Genomic DNA, 19,478 nt, shown 5'->3' with positions numbered 1-19,478 from the left:
GATTTAATTTTGTTACATGCTGATGCACCTTTCTTCTGGAAAATTGACAGAAGATGTCACATTGAAAGGGTCCAGAATTGTTGTGGCAGAGCAGTGCTTTCTGACTAGAAAGGTGTGAGAATGCTCTACGTCATGTCTGGGATTTGACTTGAAAAAATGCATTCTGTGGAACCTGTCTGGCACTCGTGTAAGGCCTCTGTGCTACTGCATCCAGCTCCAGGGTCCCAAGTATAGGAAAGATGTGATTAGAACAGATCCAGAGGAAGGGTACAAAAGTAGCCATTGACCTGGGACAGCTCTCCTGTGAGGACACTGAGAGAGCCTCTTCAGCCTGGAGAAGGCTCCAGGGTGGTGTTAAGACCTCTTCCAGTACCTAAAGGGGCTGTAAGAAAGCAGGAGAGGGGCTGGTTACAAGGACCTGGAATTGACAACGGGTAACGACCTTAGGCTAAAGAAGGGAAGGTGTAGATTGGATGTAAAGAAAAAATTCTTGACTGTGAGGGTGCTGAGACACTGGAACAGGTTGCCCAGAGAAGCTGTGGCTGCCCCATTGCTGGAATTATTCAAGGCCAGGTTGGATGACAGACTGAGCAACCTGGGATAGTGGAGAGTGCCCCTGCCCATAGAACTGGATGATGTTTAAGGTCCCTTCTAACCCAAACCATTCGGTGATTCTCAGTGCACCAGTCTGGGGCTGGTGGGCTCAGCCAGCCTCACCACTGCATTCTGAGCACCAAAACCAGAGTAAATCTGGCAGCAGAGCTGAGTGAGGAGCCCATGGCTTCCAGGGCTTGAGGCACAGGGACAGTGGGTGAGGAGCCCCAGCTGGCAGGGGCTTGCAGGGGCCAGCATTAGGTAAGCAGAGAAAGGTTTTGGCTGGAGGTCTGACAGCTCACTGGTGTGGCAGGGTGTTCCAGCAGAGGGCATCCCGGCACTGCTGGATATTGTCCTGCACGGTGTGCTGCAGGCTTTGGGAAGCACATTAGTATGCTTTGGAGACAGTGCCGTCATACTTGGTATTCCGTGTCGCGTGTGCATTCCCAGCGTTGTTGTTCAAAGCCCACGCAGATCCACAAAGGCGCAATTAGCGATGGGATGCGAGGGTGTGCATTTGCTTTAGGTTCAGTGGTGTAATTAGACATAAATTGAGATTTATGAATAATTTACAGACTTTGATAGAGGAGGAATGAAAATAAAGTGGGGAAAGAAATAAGTTTGTCTCAGTTCAGTGTTAGAGTATTTAAAAAACTGTTTTGGCATAATCTTGATTGGCTGCTGTCTGGTAATGCTTTCAGAAATTAATTTGGTAGTTACTATTGAAATTAATTAGATGTTAAATGTTTTTTGCAAATCAGACTTACTTTTTTTTTTCCTGGATGGAGGCAAATGATGTTTATTCTTTCAAAAGAGCACCAGTGAATTCCTTACTGTCCTTATATTCGCGCTTACTTAGTATTTTTGGGAGGGGCTCAGGCATCATACCCTGCTCGGAGTGCTGCTGGGACCTAGTGAACTAAAAATGTACAGCAGTTCAGAATCTCTGGAATTGCTTTCCCCTCTCTTTTTGGGGTGTCTTTCAAAGGGAAGATTATGATGTTCTGGAACATCTCTATTGCCCTCACTTTAGTGCTTGGTTGCTGAATGGTATTTCAGATCCACATGTGCATGTGGAGCACAGTATTACTCACACTTAACCTTTGTTGCTTTCACAAGACAAGTCTGAAATACTTGGTTTTCATTGCCCTGTCAACTTAGGTTGGGTGTTGCATTTCAGACCTTTGTTACAAGGCTGCTTGCCTTTTGTGACTGGACACTGAACCCACAGTGAACATTGTACAGCTGAAATGCAAATGCTTTTCCAAATCATCTGGCTAGATTGATAATTACTGCGAAAGGCAGGGAAGCGTGAAAGCTGAGGTGGTTATTGCTCTTTGTGCCCACATCTGAATCAGTGAACTGGTTGAGGTGTGCCTGTTATTGTCAGGGCCTGTTCCCTGGCCTGGAGGGAACACAGTCTGGCAGCATGTGCAGGATTAAACTTTCTTACCATCTGCAGTGTGCATCAGTCCCCAAACTGTCTGCTGAGGGGTCTCTCCACTGGGCCAGATCTTGGGCTGAAGAATGGTAGCTGCCCAGAGTGTAGGAACTGTCCCAGTCATTTTCAGGTTCCAGTACATACTGTAAATGAGGTTTCTAGTGGATGCTCTCAAGTTGCAGTGGCTGGGAATATGCCTGGTGCTGTTTAGTTTGCTTGTATAGAGGCAGTGTAGGGATTCTGCATTAATCTATAACTCACTTCCCTTCTGTGCTTTTTGTTAGGTTGACTTTCTTTTATTCCTGTGTTTGTGGGAGAACTCAGCATTTCTTCATTCCAAGGTGTGGTTCTTGAGTCTCTCTGTCTTTTATATCCATCTCAGTATGTGCAATACTGCACATATTGCAGTGTTAATTAGGATTCACTCCATTAGAGTTCAGCAACATGTGTTACAGGAGGATAACAGCTGGACCCCAAAAGAGTATCTGTGTTCTATGCACTCCGCTAGCACTGTTATTTTGGTTGATTTTTTCAAATCTCTGTATTAATTGAAACAGTTTGGTAGATTATGAGTCCACAGAGGGCCTTGACAAATATATTATCTGGGATTAGCAGGGAAGTCACCCTCATTGCATCTGTAATGTCACTTGGAGATAGCGTTTCGTTTCTTGTGTGGGTTTTGTGTGTTGGTTTAAGATACTGAATTCAATACTTAATGTGGCATAAAAGCCACACCTTTTCTAACCAACATTCCCATAGCTATTGCTTTCCTTGTAATATTTTGAGCCTTATTTCTCCTCAGGCTTCCTGTCTTTGTCCAAAGAAGGAATGACTCCATTCACTGTTGACATCTTTTCCCTGTATGAGAACCTTTTAGGCCATGGCCAAATTGTTGGTTTTTATTTTCTCATGGATGAACTGAATAGTCAGGGGTCAGCAGAGAACTTTGCCCTTAGGTTTTTGTGTCATGTGCTCTTCAGGGCAGAAAACGTGACAGTTTTTTAGGCCCAAGCAGCCAAACTGCACTGAAGCCACCAGGGGTGAGGAATGGGACAATGGTGCAAAGACATAGGCTGCTTTCTCTACCATATACCTACCAGACAGGGCTTTTCTTCCCTCCTGTCTCTCAGGACTGGGCATCACTTTCAGTGGACAAGGATTCCTGCTGTCAGAAAAATATCTGGAACAGTGACCTTCCCAGTATTTCATTAGCTGATGAGTCAGACAAATGGATTCTGGCAATGAACTTTAATTCCATTAAGCAGGAGATTTTAATAACAGAAGACCAACAACAATGCTGGAGGATTCATGAGGTACATAACAGGCTTTTGCTAGGCCATGTGTAAAGCTCCTTGCTAATATATGGTTTTCCACTTGCACAGTTAATGTTTCACAGCACTTAAACTGCTGCTTTGCTGCTTCTGTATTCCTGTAAAGAAATGAACCCAGGCAACACATTCTCATTGCAGGTTTCCAAGAAGTACAGTGAGATTGAAGAGCTCTACCAGAGACTGACAGCACGATATCCACAGGTTTCTCTTCCACTCCTGCCTAGAAAAGTTCTCTTTGTGGGGGAATCTGACATCTCTGAACGAAGAGCTATGTTCAATGATATCATGAAATTCATCTCCAAAGATGAGGAACTAGCAGCAAGTCCTGAGTTACTGGAATTTTTAGGTAACTAAAAGATGTGAGTGTCCCCTCTCCCATGAGTGTACTGTATGGGAGTGTTAAATTCTTGACTCGGGTAGCCAAAAACTAGAGAGTGCTCTGATAACTATGTTATCAGTGGGGAGATGGACCCTAAAGGGACAGTGCAGTCTCCCTTAGTGAGCAACTCTTCCATGTTTTGGCTGGTTTTCCTGCAAATTATTGACTCTGAGAAAGATTTAAGTGAAAGACAGATTCTTTATTAGTTAAATACATTCTCTGGCTAGGTTTTTTTTTGGTTTTTTGGTTTTGTTTTTTGTTTTTTTTTTCTTCTTAGTTTACTTTTAATTTTTTTTTTTCTTAGTTTTCCGTAACCTTATGTCAAGCTCTTGTTGTCTTGTCTATTGATTAGTGTAGTTCCTTTCTTGTGTCCTTTGGGCATAGGAGGGAGTTACTGAATGAGTGGAACATGTGAGCTCTCTGTTTTTAATTCAGCTGAGGGCTGCTGAGCAGGGAATACTCCAGCCTGGTGCTGTGCAGGATTCTTAGTGGAGGGTTACTTTTAAGTAAGTGAAGTTGCAAGAAGCTAACAAGTGTAAACAGCCCATTTTGCAGAAGTGACGAGTCTGGCCAGATTAGCTCTGTGAAACTGGCAGTTTGCTATAGTCAAAGTTGCTTAATGTGTGGCAAGATCCAGGTAGCAAGGTTTTTGTTTGGAGCTTTTTTCCCTGGCAGTGTTCTCTTGAGAGCAGACCCCTTGCACAAAGAATTCAGAATTCATGTTGATTGATCTTTGCTTGCTAGTTAACCTAACCATGGTGCACATCTGCAGCTAAACTAGGCTGGACTGCATTCTGTGGGCAGATCATGTGCAAGTAATGTGAAATCAAAATTTGCCTTAGAGTAATGTAAGTCTTACCCTGATTTGGCAGATGCAGACATGAAACGTTGGAAGAAATGAGACTCCCATGACATGTTACTTCACTAGTCAAAATGGTGTAACCATTAATTTTATCCATCACAGTTTTCAGTAACCTTTCTTTTTTTCTATCTCATTATTTTAAATTCTGGACATCCAGAAACTGTAACAAAGAAGTATTTTCTCCTTATTCTGCTGGCTTTTGCATGTAAACAGGGTCTCTCCCTTTATTCAAATAAAATAAAAGGACTCCTCTGCCTCCTTTTTGGACATAAACCTCTGGTGTTTGTGGATTAGTTTTCCTTACACAAGTATGGTGAGAAGACTTAGTTTTATGTTTCAGTTGGCTGAATTTGCTCAGCTGCATCTTGCATACTGAAGGGTGTTAGAACTTCAGGCTTCATTTTTCAGTGTAAACTGGAGAGCTGTAGAAACATGCTGTCCAATGCTCTAATTTTAGCCCAAGGTAATTAAAGAGTATCAAAAAGAGGATTTTATCTCTACTAGCTATGTGAAAGTTAGCTACCTACATCTAAGCACAGTATTTACAGTCTCTCTGTAGCAAGTAGAAGAGAAATAGGCACTTCAAAGAGAAACTTCTAATGTGACTTCATTTGGATGGGATGAATCACCACGTGGAAATTCTATTGTTTCTGTTACTGTAGAAGGAACATAAATAAGTAGTTTTGACATGTGCTGCTATGTCTCAGATAAAGTTCATTTCCTCTATCTTCCTCTACTTAACTACTTTAAATCAATAAACAGATCAGACACATAATGACACACAGTGAATTAAGGGAACAGTGGGAGTGTTTTGAAAGTTTTACAAAAGCTGATCATGTCCTTTATTCCTCAAACAAAACTGTCAGGAACAAGTGCAAGGTATAAAAAACCTGTAGTTGTTATCTTGTATACTCAGTTTTTTCTCCATTACTGTGTTTTGCAGGAACAAAATCTTCCAGTGCTGTTGACTTCAAGGGTAAAAACGTGCCTGATGACAGGGAACAAGAAGATGAAGAAAATGATGCATTGGATTTTTTCAAAGAGGAGAAGACACCTGACTTAATCTCACAGCTTTTATCAGTGGAAAATATCAAAAACAGGGAGAGAAAAGAAGAGGGAGATGAGGAAGAAGAGGAAATTTTAGACCCTCTTGGTATAATCAGGTATGGCTAAAAACCTGTAAATTAGGTATTTAGATTTTAGCCTTTCTGAATAAGGCTGTTGTATGTCACAGTCCCACATCACTAAATTTCACAGAGGAGGGGCCCCTGCAGTTCATGAATGAGGTGCTTTGACAGAGGGAAGAGACTTTGTGGTGCCTTTTCAGTGCATTCCTCAGGACATCGAAGTGACAGGGACATCATGAATGCCTTGCTAACAGTCTCAGCTACAGAAAGTACTTTGCTGGACACTGCAGAGCTCTACCACAAAGCATCAACCCTCCAGCATCCAGTGGATGTGCCTTCTGGAGTACACAGGACACTCTGATTGCAGTGTCTGGAATTGCTTCTGAGCTCACTTGTGGCTTTTCTTTCCTTTTTCCTGTGTTGAAGGCCGCACATACTAAAAAGCAACTAAGACATAAGCAGTAACAGCTTGAGAAACAGTAACTGGATCAGAGCTTCCTGATATTAGTATCTGGGTTTGTTTACCTGTCCAGTAATTTTCTGACAGTTACTTTCTTCAAGATGGAATTTCTCACTGAATTCCAAACCAATTTCTAACTACTAAAGTCTGGAAGCAAATTCAGTTTTTCTGTGGCTGGGATCATTAGTATCAACTACTTTTTTGGGTGTCTCAGGCTTTAGATGTCCAAGTAAAGGAGGTGTAGCTGTTTTTGATCTTCAGTAAGCACTGATCAACCCAGCTGGATGATTTCAGCTACCCAGAGTCACCAGCCACTACTCAATGTTGTCTTGGGTCTAGACTGTGCTTTCAAAATGTTTCTGCATAGCAAAAGGGAGTAACTGAGAGTAACAAGCCAGACCCTTCTCTTGGTGTTTCCCAATGGCATTAAATCATCTCCAGGGGATCATTCAATCTAGGCTCTAAGCTGGAGTCTCCTACACTAAGTTTGGTCAAATAAGATGATTAATACTGGAAGCCCTATTTGGATTTTCCTCCTGCTATTATAATCATATGTAATCATGGATGCCCAGATACTGTCCTTTTTACCTGAAGTATTTAATCCTTTAAATCAGAAAAGTTTCACCAGAAAACATTAACTATTACTCTTTTGACACAATGTGCTAAATTATTCAGCATCAAAATCATTCTTTTGTTTAACAAGAGTTTAAAAATTTAAATAATTATTTACAATGAGAAGTCAGATAAAGCAATACTTCCCACAAAACGGTCTTTAGTTTGTATGTCTACAAAAGCAGGTGTCCTTTTTTAGATAGGAAAATGACCTATTGGGTTAACAAATGCAATGTTATATTTTCCAACTTACAACAAATAGAAGCTGTAAAGAGCTTGCTGTGCCAAAACAAGCAAGAGATTTGCTTTTCTCCTCTGCACAGCTTGACATAGCATTTGAAAATCTTGATTATTTTGGTCTTCTAATGCACTGAAGGATGACAAGATCTGGTATTTTATCCTCATTTAGTTTATTGCTTCCATTCCTTCCAAGTACAGAATTCTTACTGAATCAAAATAACTTCATTTATATAAGAAGTATGGTCGTCACTGGGACAGAGCTGCAGCATGACATGTTATGCAGTCAGAAGTTTTTCACTCTAAAGCAGTGGCTGGCTATCTGTAAAAGAAATCTCCATATCTATTTATTATTGTTTTTGTGACTGGCACAATGTACAGTGTTGTGGGGAAACATGAAAGTGGAAACAAGAATTCTGAGTTGGATTTTTCATTGTCTGTGTTCTCCTGTAACTCATCCTGCTTCCATGGAAGTTACTTTCAGCTCACATCCGTGGAGATCAGATGGGACATCAGCACAGTATCTCAGCTGTGTGCCATCTAGTAAGATGTGTCTAGATGAGAGGCCAAAGGCAGGAGCTTAGTGGTCAGTGGATGGGAGGTGCTTGGGGGACATTTTAGGGTGTCTTCTATGCCTATTAAAATGTTTGGTGCTTGCATGCTTTGAAGAGGGAGCTGAAGCCCTACAGCTTCAGTGCTTCACATGTGCTTGAAATTACTTTTATATGGGAATGAATAAACAGGAGGCAGAGGTAAAGCAGATTGATAAATGTGTTTAGTAGTAAATTGTCCCCTAGTGCCTAGTAAATTCAGGTTAAAAAGGAAAAAAAAAAAAAAAAATCATGCTCCTTTCTTCTCTGAAAAGCCCTTGGAAAGCTGTAGAGTCAGCACTGAAACAAGCCAGTCCATTTCATGCAGTAGTGGTGGCCAGAGTGCTTTGAGCAGCAGAGCTCCAACCTAAATTGAATCATGTGTTTGGCATAATCTTACAAGTTTTTTGCTTTCTGGATGAGGATGAAACTGCTCCAGTAGCACAGGCCTCCATATGCTATCAGCACGCTTCATTTGGTAACAACTTCTCCTCCTGGGCCAGATGGCTGTGAATTGGAGTTGTCCCAGCACTGCTGTTGTGCTGCTGAACCACCCAATATCTAGTCAAATATCTGGCCTTAGGGGTAAAATGCTAAACTAGGGCCTTTTTTTTTTGGTTTTGTACTGCTGGTCATCATGCAGCTGGGAGCTCATAATGGCCTGGTTCCTTTTGCCTGGAAGAGACCTCCCAGTGGTGCTGATTCTCTGCCTCGTTTTCAGGGCTGTGTCTGAGTTGCTCTTTGATGTCAGGTGGACAAACTCACTTGCCAGTTCAGCTCTTCATCTTTTGTGGCTGTTAATGATAATCTCCAAACTCTCTGTTGTACGGTTCTTATGCCTCAAAGCTTTCTCTCTGTGTTAGCAGGGTGATTCTGGGATTCTTAGCAACAGAAGGACTTGGGGTTTTGCTGTCCAAATCAGGAACATGTCAAAAACAATACATATTTCTGATTAAGTTTTCATCTTTTAACACTCCTCTTCCTTTTTATTTTTTTTACCCCAGAAGCCTGGTTCTTCCTAGAAAAAAAGGTGCTCAAAATTAACTTATATTTGTGGGATGCAAGGTTTGTTTTATTATCTTCATCCTCTGCCTTTCTTGATAGTTTGGTGTATTGGTATTCCCGTGTACTGTCACCAATTACTCTGCAAGTTTTCCTGGACATTTGTAGAATTTTTTTCAGTTTTGGACAGAATATACAAGTCCTGTAAGAAAAATCACTCCTAGTACAGAGTAAGATGATCCTCTGATAGCAGCTGTGCATAAGGGAATGAATTATAGTATACTCACTTTTGTAGCAGTGGCACACTTTTAGCTCCATTTCACTTTTCTCAGCACTTTAAGTGTACAGTGACTTTTAAGTCACTGTAAGGCTCTCATAGCTTTTTTTTAAAGTTAGCATCTCTTGTGTTTGGTTTTTTTTTTTCATTTTTTCTCTTAAGCCACAATCATCACAATCATTATAATATTTCTTTGTTAAATTGTTTTAATTCCCATATAAGTAGGAAATCAGATACATATTTAACTCCCCATTGTAGGGACAATATTAGGTATATTGACTTATCTTTGTCACCACTCTTTATCACCCTTCTTTAAATCCATAGAGCTCAACATTTGCAGATACATATTTTTAAATTCTTATTGGGCTACTGTGGTGCTTTGGTATCTGAGATTTTAAAGGTACAGTATCTTTTAACAATGTTTTAAAGGGTTTTCCTCATAAATTGCAAAATAGTATTGTGTAGCTAGTCTCAGTTGCAGGGAGTTCTCCAACTGGCATATCTTTAGGAATGAAAGAAACAAGAGCAATGGATCTGAAAGAGGCTAATCCTCTGAAAGACAAGGGGTGGAAGAGAAACACAAGGTGGATGAGCTATTCCACCTGAACTTGATGGTACTGCTGAAAATTCTGCAATGGAAAAAGGTGTGGTTTACCAGTGGTTTCAGGGGAGGTTGGCATGGAGTGAGGGGAGCTGTGTGCAGCAGGGTTCTGGAGCAGCAGCAGTGCTCAGCCAGCTCGGCCGTGCCAGGGCCCCTTGGCCAGGGCTGGCTGAGCTGTCTGGCCGTGCCTGGACCATGACATTCTCCTGTTCTCTCATCGAGTTGCTGTCTCCAGAATGTTCACTGCAAGTGGCTGCTGGCCTGTGCTGCCTCCTGGGCTGTGATTGGGAGGGTTTGGGAGAAGACAGGTTGTCCCATGCCAGGGGGGTACCAGGGACTGTTCCAGCAGCTTGAATTGTTGAACTGAGCTCCTGTGCTCAGGCCCAGACTGTGAAGAAATTACTCAAAAAACCAGTATGGCCCCATGTTCCTCTACCAGCAGAGCTTTCTGCCTGCTGCCATCTTTGCTCCAGTCTGCCCTCAAGCTCCTCTAGGGCTTGGCTTTCTGTAGAGAATTCAGCCATCCAGCTTGGGAGTTTCTTTGCTTAATCCAAGCAAGGCCAAGTTCATATTTCCAGGTCTTCATCTTACAGCAAGTTAAAAAACACATTGCAGTAACTGAATTGGGTTTTGTCTTCTTCCTTTGTGGGTGAAATACCGAGTTTTACCATTCATATGTTGAAGCCAAGAGCTTTAGCATCCCTCTCCTCCCACTTTGTAGTCACAACAACTGAATTTAGTAGTTGTATTCAGTTCATTCCAAAAAACCACAGACAGCAGCTGATTAAAATGACTGTGAACCAGCTCCTCTGAACAAAGCAGCAACAATTCTCCAAAAGGATTATGGCTGCCTCATGGGTTAAAACGTGCAGCAGCCCTTTCAGCACATGCATTTCTTCAGCTGCAATTACCTTCTGAGGTAATATTTGTTCACCACTTTGGGAGAACCCACTTTTTCTTGTGCTTTCTTTTTCCTGTCTTCATCTGCTCTCTGCAGCCCTCATAGGACCCTCTCCTCCACTCCTTTTTCCTTTGCCTCCCTAAATCTTTCAGTGACAGCATATATTTCTCCAGGCATAGGTTTTTCCTGGCAAACTGCACAGAGGTGAGTATTTCCTAGGCAAGAGTTTTTCTATCTTCCAGTGGGTCCTGGAGAGTTTCTGTCTCTACTCTGTGCCTTTACTATTGTTTCAGAGGATTTCCCCTTGTGGCTTTTCCTCTTCCAAATTCGTGCCTCTCCTGAGGAATACAGACACTTGTGTAGGTGGAAGCTTTGCATCTGTTGTGTTTAGACACAGACACAGCTAAGTCCTGACAACAGTTAGGAAGGGATGGGGCTGGTGAGGGCTGATGCTTTGGGTGCCTTCTGCCAGAGGTTTTTTAAATCTTTATAGCTGGTGGTTGCTGGGGTCAAGCTCAAGCACCTCCAGTGCCAGAGGTTTGCTGTTGTTTGGTTTAATTGGTAAGGAGATTATTAAGGCACTTGGTGCTTTTTGAGGCTGCAGATGAAGTAGGTGATGGCTTGGAGCAGCAGATTGGCAAGGAATGAGCAGCCAGGAGACAGCCCTGGCCTTGCCAGAGCTGTCAGAGCCTAGCAGGCTGCAGGAGGAAGTAGGTTGGCACACAAGCCAGCAGTCATTTCTGTGTTGCATCCTACACCTTCATGTTTCCCAGCCCCCTTAGTGGCAGTCAGGCTAGAGCTTGACTCCTGAGTCGTTGATTCCCTTTCCTTTCTTCTCCCCTGTTGTGGCAGAAGAGCCTAAAATGCCTCAGCCTTTTGTCTTCGGGGAAGAAATGAGTGGCAGCATTTGATCTTGCTTCCTCTGCCAGAAACCGTGGGCAGCTGAGAGAGGCTGTTGAAGAGGCAGAAATCAGCTTCAGGGGAATCCTGCATTTAGCATCTTTCCAAGTGGTTTTATTGGAGTGCCCAAAGTTGTAATAGGTGAGGGTAGCATACTTGCTCATGGATTTTCCCCTCCAAGGAAGAACATTTCTGCAGGCTGGAGTGGTGTTGTAGCACAGCTGCTGTCTGCTGGACAGATGGTCTGGAGCAAACTTGTCAAAATATGTGTTCAGCTGCTGTGCCTTCTGGTCCTTGGCTGGCAGGGTTGTATTCCTGCCACTCCTCAGGCATCCTGCTCCTCAGCCACTCACACATTCACAGCTGCCTTTTGGTCCAGCCAGGTAGGTGTTTGCCTTCCCCTCTGAATCTAGTAGGATTTATACACAGCATAAAAACAACTTTTCTATTTGTCCTGGTCAGCTAAAAGAGAGTGAAGGTGTCAAAACATCAAAGAAGAGCAAAGATACAGGTTACTTTTTCTTTAACAAAATTCAGATAATCAAAACAATGAATGAATGAAGAGCTTTGTTTTCCTAGCAGTGTGTGTATCCATGCTCACAGCTGTGAAGCCTTCAGAGATTTAAACAGGCAAATCTTTATTTTCTGTCAGTTGTTGAGTCACAAGCTTAGGTTGCAAGGCATGTTTGACCATCACTTTGCCAAGTGACACAAGTATTTGTCGCAATTCCAATCCAGCTGCTGTCAGACTGGCAACTCACAACATCCCAGTAAACAACCCTGTTGGTCTTCTATTGACAGATGAAATTTTTCTGAAAACCAAGGATAATAGTCTGGTATAGTGTTCTTCTCCATCAAAGAGAAAAGAAGAAAAGGGAGCAAAAATTCTGTATTACCTGCCCAGTTAGAGGATAAGCTTGCCTCACTTTTTCATAAATTGTCTGGTCTTGTGATGAATTGGCATTTAAGAAGAAAGTGGAAAACACCCACTGAAGTTAAGGTTGCTGGAGGTCTCAAGCTTTTTCAGAGGCAATTTTGTAGCCTCCCCTTAGGATTGTTCTAACTGAGTGGCTAGGGAGTGGAGCAGGTTGGCAGGGATGCTCTCCTTGCAGGAATTCAGTGCCTCCAGTTTTTCTCCTGAGCATATTTGTTTTTATAGGTGCTTTGTGAATGTTGTTTCCCATGCAGAGGGCTTTTCTTTCTTTTCTGCCACCAATCCCATCTCCTGAGAACCTCTTCCAATGTATTTCCTTACTGAAAATCTTACTGTTCCCCCACAAATGGGAGGTTGAGGGTGATTGAAAGAAAACAATGGAAAATGAAGCCTTAGCTGCTGGATCTCACAGAATCATCCATATTTATTCTGTGTTATGTCTTCTGAGTGGGAGAAACCTGTTCCCTTGAGGTAACTTTACCAAGGCTTGTGTGGCTCCAGATGGTAGAACTGAGACCCTTTTCTTGCTGTACTTCCCAGCCAGGGAAATTGAGTTGGATGTGAGAAGGACTTGGCCCTCTTCTTTCATAGCTTTTCTTTGGATGTGCAGACTGAATGGAATTATGGTCAGGAAAACTGAGATTTTTGGGTACTCCTGGACTTGTAGTTGACATTTCTTCTATCCATAAGCACTCCTTCAGGAGAGTGTATTGTGCAGGTAGTTGCTGCTATGCACCTGGCAGTCAGAGAGAACTGTACCTTGGGGTCGGAGCTAGGGCACTAGCTGTCACAGAGATTTGGAGCGGATACACAAATCACAGCTCTAAAGTTGACTGCTCTGTGTTTTCTTTTATTTTGGAAATAGTCATTTCCCTGACCTAAGGAAAACTTGTGAGAGCCTTCCCTGTGCCAGCATTGTCCTTGTCTGCATTCATGTTTCCCTGTTTAGTGTTGGATTTTTGGTCCTATGAGATTATGCAGTCATTATTTCCCCAAGTTTTTAAGCAATTGCCTGGCTTAAAGTTCAGTGGTGAGTTTGTCATGACTGGCTTGAGTGATTCCAGTACATCCACAGCTGGAACATGAAGATCCTTTGGGAAAAATTTTAAGTAATTATTTTTAATGTGCTTCATTTTCTTTCTGATTAGAACACTGAATATACTTTAATGGGTTTTATAAATAGTTAATTTGTGTTTATGCCATCATCCTAAGCCCAAAGGGCTAAAAATAACTTTCTAGTCTGTGTAGTGTTACAGCTGTGTGTATCATCCAGTGGTGTTTCCAAGCAGAACACAAATGTAACTTTACCTGGGGTAAAATGCAGCAAGGACTTAATTACTTCACGCAACGCTTCATTGCAATACCATCAATGAAGAACACTTAATTCAACTGGAAATGCAGAGAGAATTGCACCATGTAAATGCAAATACCCAGCTTGGAATTTGACCAGATTGCTAAAGTAGAATGTCTCCTTTTAAGAAAGATTTCACAGGATTTTTAACAGACCTCATTCATTGTTTACAATGTACTAAAGGAATAAAACTTAACATGCACTTTTCTGTATACAGAAGAACTGTAGAGCCAAGTGATATCAGGGAACTGGAGTGAAATGCCATTGCCACTAGCTGGTACCAGCTTTTAAGTAATTCCCATAGTCCTCTGTGTGAACTCTTGGCTTTTGGTTTCCCCCTCCTATTTGACAGGATGTGCGGGTGTTTGTAGCAAAGCTAGGCAGCACTGAAGGTGTGCAGGAGCTTCTGTGAGCTGCTCTGTAGGCATATCCAGCAAGTCCTCACTTAACAGAGAGAAGGGTAGGAGATCCTTTAGAGGCTACAGGATAAATTTATGACTACAGAGAATCAGAAGTGTCTTTTTTTTTTTTTTTTTTACTTCTCCTTTGGAAGAGAATTGAACATGATGTAATTGGGCAGATTTAAACATGTTTTGTTTCATGGACCTTACAATAAAAGGATGACTCAAGTCCTTAATTAGTATAAAAAAAGCATTACCTCATCGATGAGCCTTCTTCTATCACCAAGGCAGGGGAAATCTTTAATCAACAGATGCAGGGAACTGCTCATAGATGAGACAGACTGCTAATGAGGGATGGATTCAGAGCTGCCCTATTGCTTTACTGTTCACTGAAGAAGCTGTGGGGTGAATGTGTGCTCAGTTTAAGTCAAGATGGGAGACTTGTTTTCCCTTTCATCTGATGCTGTCAGGTTCCTAATTCAGCAGACTTAATAAAACCATTGTTTCATTTTCCCCATGGGCCTGCTGCAGACATTCTTGTCTTCATTTCAAAGGATCAAAGAATCAGCTTTTGGAAAACCATTTTTGAAAGCAATCTGTAAAACTTTGCCAAAAATGCATGTTTTAGCTATATAACTATAGGCTGGTACTAATTAACACACCTGGGGATCACATCTTTTACTGCTGCCCCTTGCAGCATTTGGCCAGGTCTGGAATCATCTTAAGTGTCAATTAAAAAGAAATGGCCCTAAGGACAGATGCATCTGGGTCTCAGCAGCTCTTCATTTTGCACTTGAATTTCTTGGGTCATATCACAGTACTTAAGAGTTAGATTTCTCCATTATCCCTTTAGTAAAAGGAATAAAACTGATTTTATAGATCTGCCTGGGGAAAAGTTTCCCTTTGCACAGAAATGTGGCATTCAGATAGTTGTTAATGACCACTGTTGTTGAAGCAAGAGAAATACTTTCCATTACCCTCTGTACATTTTGGGTAAGAGTCAAACCCTTGCTTTCCGTATTGCCTGATATGCCCAGTCATGTCCAGATCAAATAGAGGCAGTAAGATTTATTATGAAAGTGAAATACACAGCCGTGGTAGGTGGTTTGTGGCTAAACTAGTAAATAAAAGCAGGCAAGAACAGTAGTGTTGCTTTTGCCAGCTAGAATAAAGTAGCTTCTGTCCAGCAGCTAAATCCTTCCACTCCCCAGAGCAAGCTGGCCATGACCAAATCAGGAAGGGCCCTAAGCTTGTACTGATCCCTAAACTTTATCCAGGCATCATTTAGGAAAGCAATAATATTATTATATTGGGAAAGCAATAACCTGGGCCACATTCATGATGGGGAGCATGCTAAAACCTCACCAGGCAGTTACTGTGCACCATTATTCCAGCCCATGCACTCATCAGATTTGCTGGTTTTGGCCTTTTGTTGCCCTCAGGGCAGCCTAAATAATATACATTTTTAGGAGTCAGGGCTGGAGCTGTTTGGGCTCTGTAATGAGGTTCAGGCAGTAGTAAGTGTATGCCTGGCAGCTGAGGATACTCCATGGCCATAACCCCTAGGGGCATTTTGCAGCAAGGATGGGTTGCTGGCTCCTCTCAGCTGGCACTCTGTTGGGTGGTGGCACAGTTCAGGAACTAGCCTGGAGCTGGATAGGTGCAGCCTGCCTGTTGTGGGCTGTAACAGAGTTCAGCCCTGTGGGTATGAGCTGTGGTGTATCACATGGCTTGATTTTGATTTTCACTAGTATCAGTTATTTTCTGAGGTCTGCTCTCTGAATCACAGTTTTCTGTAATAACTGCTCTTTATTTGTCATGATACACAAAAGGATTGGAGAGGCTTGAATGGAAGACTTCTAAGCTTCTCCCTTCCTTGCTTTATTGGTTTTTGTCTGTAATAGCTTCTGAGGCATACTTGATGGCATCACTAAACACAAAACATGGTGCCATGCCCTCAAAACCATCTTACAGAATCACAGAATGACATGGTTGGAAGAGACCTTCAAGATCATTGAGTCCAACCCATGCCTTAACACCTCAACTAGACCATGACACCGAGTGCCACATCCAGTCCATTTTTAAACACATCCATGATATGACACATCCATGGTGACTCCACCACCTCCCTGGGCAGACAATTCCATACTTTATCACTCTTTCTGTAAAAAAAATTTTCCTAATATCCAACCTATATTTTCCTTGGTGCACCTTGAGACTGTGTCCTCTCATTCTGTCAGCTGCTGCCTGGAGAAAGAGACCAACCCCCACCTGACTACAAACATCTCTCAGGAAGTTGTAGAGAGTGGTAAGGTCACTTCTGAGTCTCCTTTTCTCCAGGCTAAACAACCCCAGCTCCCTCAGCCATTCCTCACAGGGTTTGTGTTCCCAGCCCCTCACCAGCCTCCTTGCCTCCTCTGGACGCGCTCAAACGTCTCAATGTTCTTCCCAAACTGAGGGACCAGAACTGGACATGGCACTAAAGGTGTGGCCTCACCAGTGCTGAGTACGGGGGAAGAATGACCTCCCTGCTCCTGCTGGCCACACCATTCCTGATACAGGCCAGGGGCCATTGGCCTTCTTGGCCACCAGGGCACACTGCTGGCTCATGTCCAGCCGGCTGTCACCAGCACCCCCAGTCCCTTTCTGCCTGGGCACTGTCCAGCCACATCGTCCCCAGCCTGTAGTGCTGCAGGGGGTTGTTGTGGCCAAAATGCAGGACTTGGCAGCTGGGCTTATTAAACTTCATCTTACTGGACTTTGCCCATCCATCCAATCATTCCAGGTCTCTCTGCAGGGCCCTCCTAACCTCCAACAGATTGGCACATACTCCCAGATTAGTATTGTCTGCAAATTTACTAATGAAAGACTCAATCCCCTCATCCATGTCATCAATAAAATACTGAACAGGACTGGCCCCAGCACAGCCCCCTGAGGGACACCACTGGTCACTGGCCCCCAGCTGGATGCAGCAACGTTCACCAGCACTCTCTGGGCCTGGCCATCCAGCCAGTTCCTAACCCAGCACAGAGTGCTCCTGTCCAAGCCTGGGCTGCAGCTTTTCCAGGAGTGTGCTGTGGGACACAGTGTCAAAGGCTTTGCTGAAGTCCAAATAGACACATCCACAGCCTTTCCTGCATCCACCAGCTGGGTCACCTGGTCATAAAAGGAGACCAGGTTGGTCAAACATGACCTACCCCTCCCATGCTGGCTGGGTCTGATACCCTGGCCATCCTGTACATGCTGTGTGATGACACTCAGGATAAACTGCTTCATTACCTTTTTGGGTACTGAGGTCAGGCTGACTGGCTTATAATTACCAGGATCCTCCTTCCCACCCTTTTTGTGAATGGGTGTCACATTGGCCAGCTTCCAGTCATCTGGAACCTCACCAGTAAGCCAGGACTGTTGGTAAATGATGGAGAGTGTCTTCACAAGCTCCTCTGCCAGCTCCTTCATCACCCTGGGATGGATCCCATCTGGTCTCATAGATTTATGAATATCCAAGCATCTCAGCAGTTCTGACTGCCTCCTCCTGGACAACAGGGGGACCATTCTGCTCCCTGACACCATCTACCAACCCAAGAGGACAGCTGTCCTGAGGACAAGCCATCTTCCCTCTAAAGACTGAGGCAGAGAAGGCATTAAGCACCTCCACCTTCTCCTCATCTGCAATTAGTAAGTTCCCTCCCACATCCAGTTGGTCTCACCCTTCTTTTTGCCATTAATATATTTGCAAAAACATTTTTTATTATCCTTTACAAAAGTTGACAAATTAAGTTCAAACTGAGCTTTGACCTCCCTAATTTTTTTTCCTTCGTGCCCTAGCAACCCCCTTAAATACTTCCTGAGAGACCTGACCATCTTTTCAAAGATGGTAGATCCTTTTTTTATTCCTAAATTCCTTTGAAACCTTGTTGCCCATCCAGGCTGGACATTTGCCTCGTTGACTCATCTTTTGGCACACAGGGACAATCTTCCTGTGCCCTCAAGATTTCCATTTTGAAGCACACCCACCTTTCCTGGACTCTTTTGTTAAGAGCTGCTTCCCAAGGAACTTTATGAATAACTCTCCTAAATAGGCCAAAGCCTGCCCTCTGGAAGTCCAGTGTAAAAGTCTTATTGATGTTCCTGCTGATTTCACCAAATATTGAGAACTCTATAATTTCATGATCAATATGTCGCAAGAAGCCTCCAACAATCACATCTCCTGCCAGCCCATTTCTATTTGCAAACAACAGGTCTAACATAGTCCCTCCCCTGCTGGGTTCACTCACCAGCTGTGAAAAAAAGTTGTCCTCCACAGACTCTAAGAACTTCCTGGACTGCCTCTTTTCTCTGCCCTGAAGTCCCTTTTAATTGCCCTGATGCTCCTCTTTTCAATCTTATCACTGCCAGCCTGGAGTATCAGCAGTGGGTAATAATCAGAGGGCTGAATCAGCCCAGAAAGTCTCTCAGTGATATCCTGTACCCAGATTCCAGGGAGGCAGCAGACCTCACTGTGGGATGGGTCTGGTTGACATATGGGGTCCCTGTTCCCTTCAGAAGGGAGGCACGTACTACGATCACCCTTCTTTTCTTTTTGATGTCAGAGGTGGTGATCTGTCCTACCGATGAAGCGTAATTGGGAGGCTCACTGGGAAAATTATTTTCTTCTACATCTTCTGTCTGGCTCTGTAGATCCAGGGCCTCATACCTGTTCTGAAGTGGCACCTGGGTAGGTGTGGGGGTCAGGAGAAATTTTTATTACCTCCCCAAGTAGGAACCCATTTCCACTCCACTTCATCCACAAGAATTGGCCAAGCATCCTACTGCTGACAGTGGGAGGCATGGGGGTCCTCTGACTCCTGGTGGGTCTCCCTCAAGGATGGAAGGGCAGAACTCCACCAATCTGTTTCCCTTTAACTTTCCCTAATACTCCTTAGTCTTTCAACTTCCTCCCTAAGCTTGGCCACCAGCGAAAGGAGATCATTCACCTGTTCACACCGTGGGCAGGCCTCTTCTGCAACACTCCCTGGTAGCTCTGATAAGCTTGAATACTCTGTGCAGGAAGGGTCTGGACAGACGCATCCTTTTGGGAGGGTTCTACTTGGCTACCTATACTTTTACAAACGGAAGTTTTTGATCATGTAAAAACCATTACTAACAAAAAAACCCAAAACCAACCCACCAACAAAAACACAGCAAACAACAAAGTAAAAACTCCATTAGCAGGAGGAAACCTGCAACCCCGCCTGCTTGACCTGCCTGTTCGAACTGCTATGCAAACTTCTGTGCCAGGCTCCTGTTCACCGTGCTCCCTAGAGCCCTCTTTTAATCACCCTGCCACTCGCCAGAGGAAAGCCCCACCCTGTGCCAGCTTGGCTAACAAGAACTTGCTACATTATCTAGACCTGTTTGCAACAGACATCTCATTTTTCATCTGTGTGATGGGTTATCTGCCAGCATAGGCTATTGTTGTGTGTAATAGTCTTGTCC

The 19,478-nt window shown here is 43.4% G+C and overlaps 1 protein-coding gene across 1 annotated transcript in view; it reads left to right on the top strand.

Annotated features, from left to right (window-relative positions):
• The window catches only part of HS1BP3 (HCLS1 binding protein 3), a 55,581-nt gene that overhangs the window by 11,882 nt on the left and 24,221 nt on the right, over positions 1 to 19,478 (top strand). Inside the window, exons 3-4 of the mRNA XM_005521834.3 lie at positions 3,505 to 3,712; positions 5,551 to 5,770. Of these exons, the coding sequence (XP_005521891.1) occupies positions 3,505 to 3,712; positions 5,551 to 5,770 (428 nt within the window). The remainder of the gene's footprint in view (positions 1 to 3,504; positions 3,713 to 5,550; positions 5,771 to 19,478) is intronic.

The sequence above is a fragment of the Pseudopodoces humilis genome, chromosome 3, assembly GCF_049639895.1.
Source record: "Pseudopodoces humilis isolate 2021_Gansu_Grassland_sample_001 chromosome 3, ASM4963989v1, whole genome shotgun sequence".
Taxonomy (NCBI): domain Eukaryota; kingdom Metazoa; phylum Chordata; class Aves; order Passeriformes; family Paridae; genus Pseudopodoces; species Pseudopodoces humilis.
Note: the sequence above shows the minus strand (reverse complement) of the source record. Positions and strands in the feature narration are given on the sequence as shown.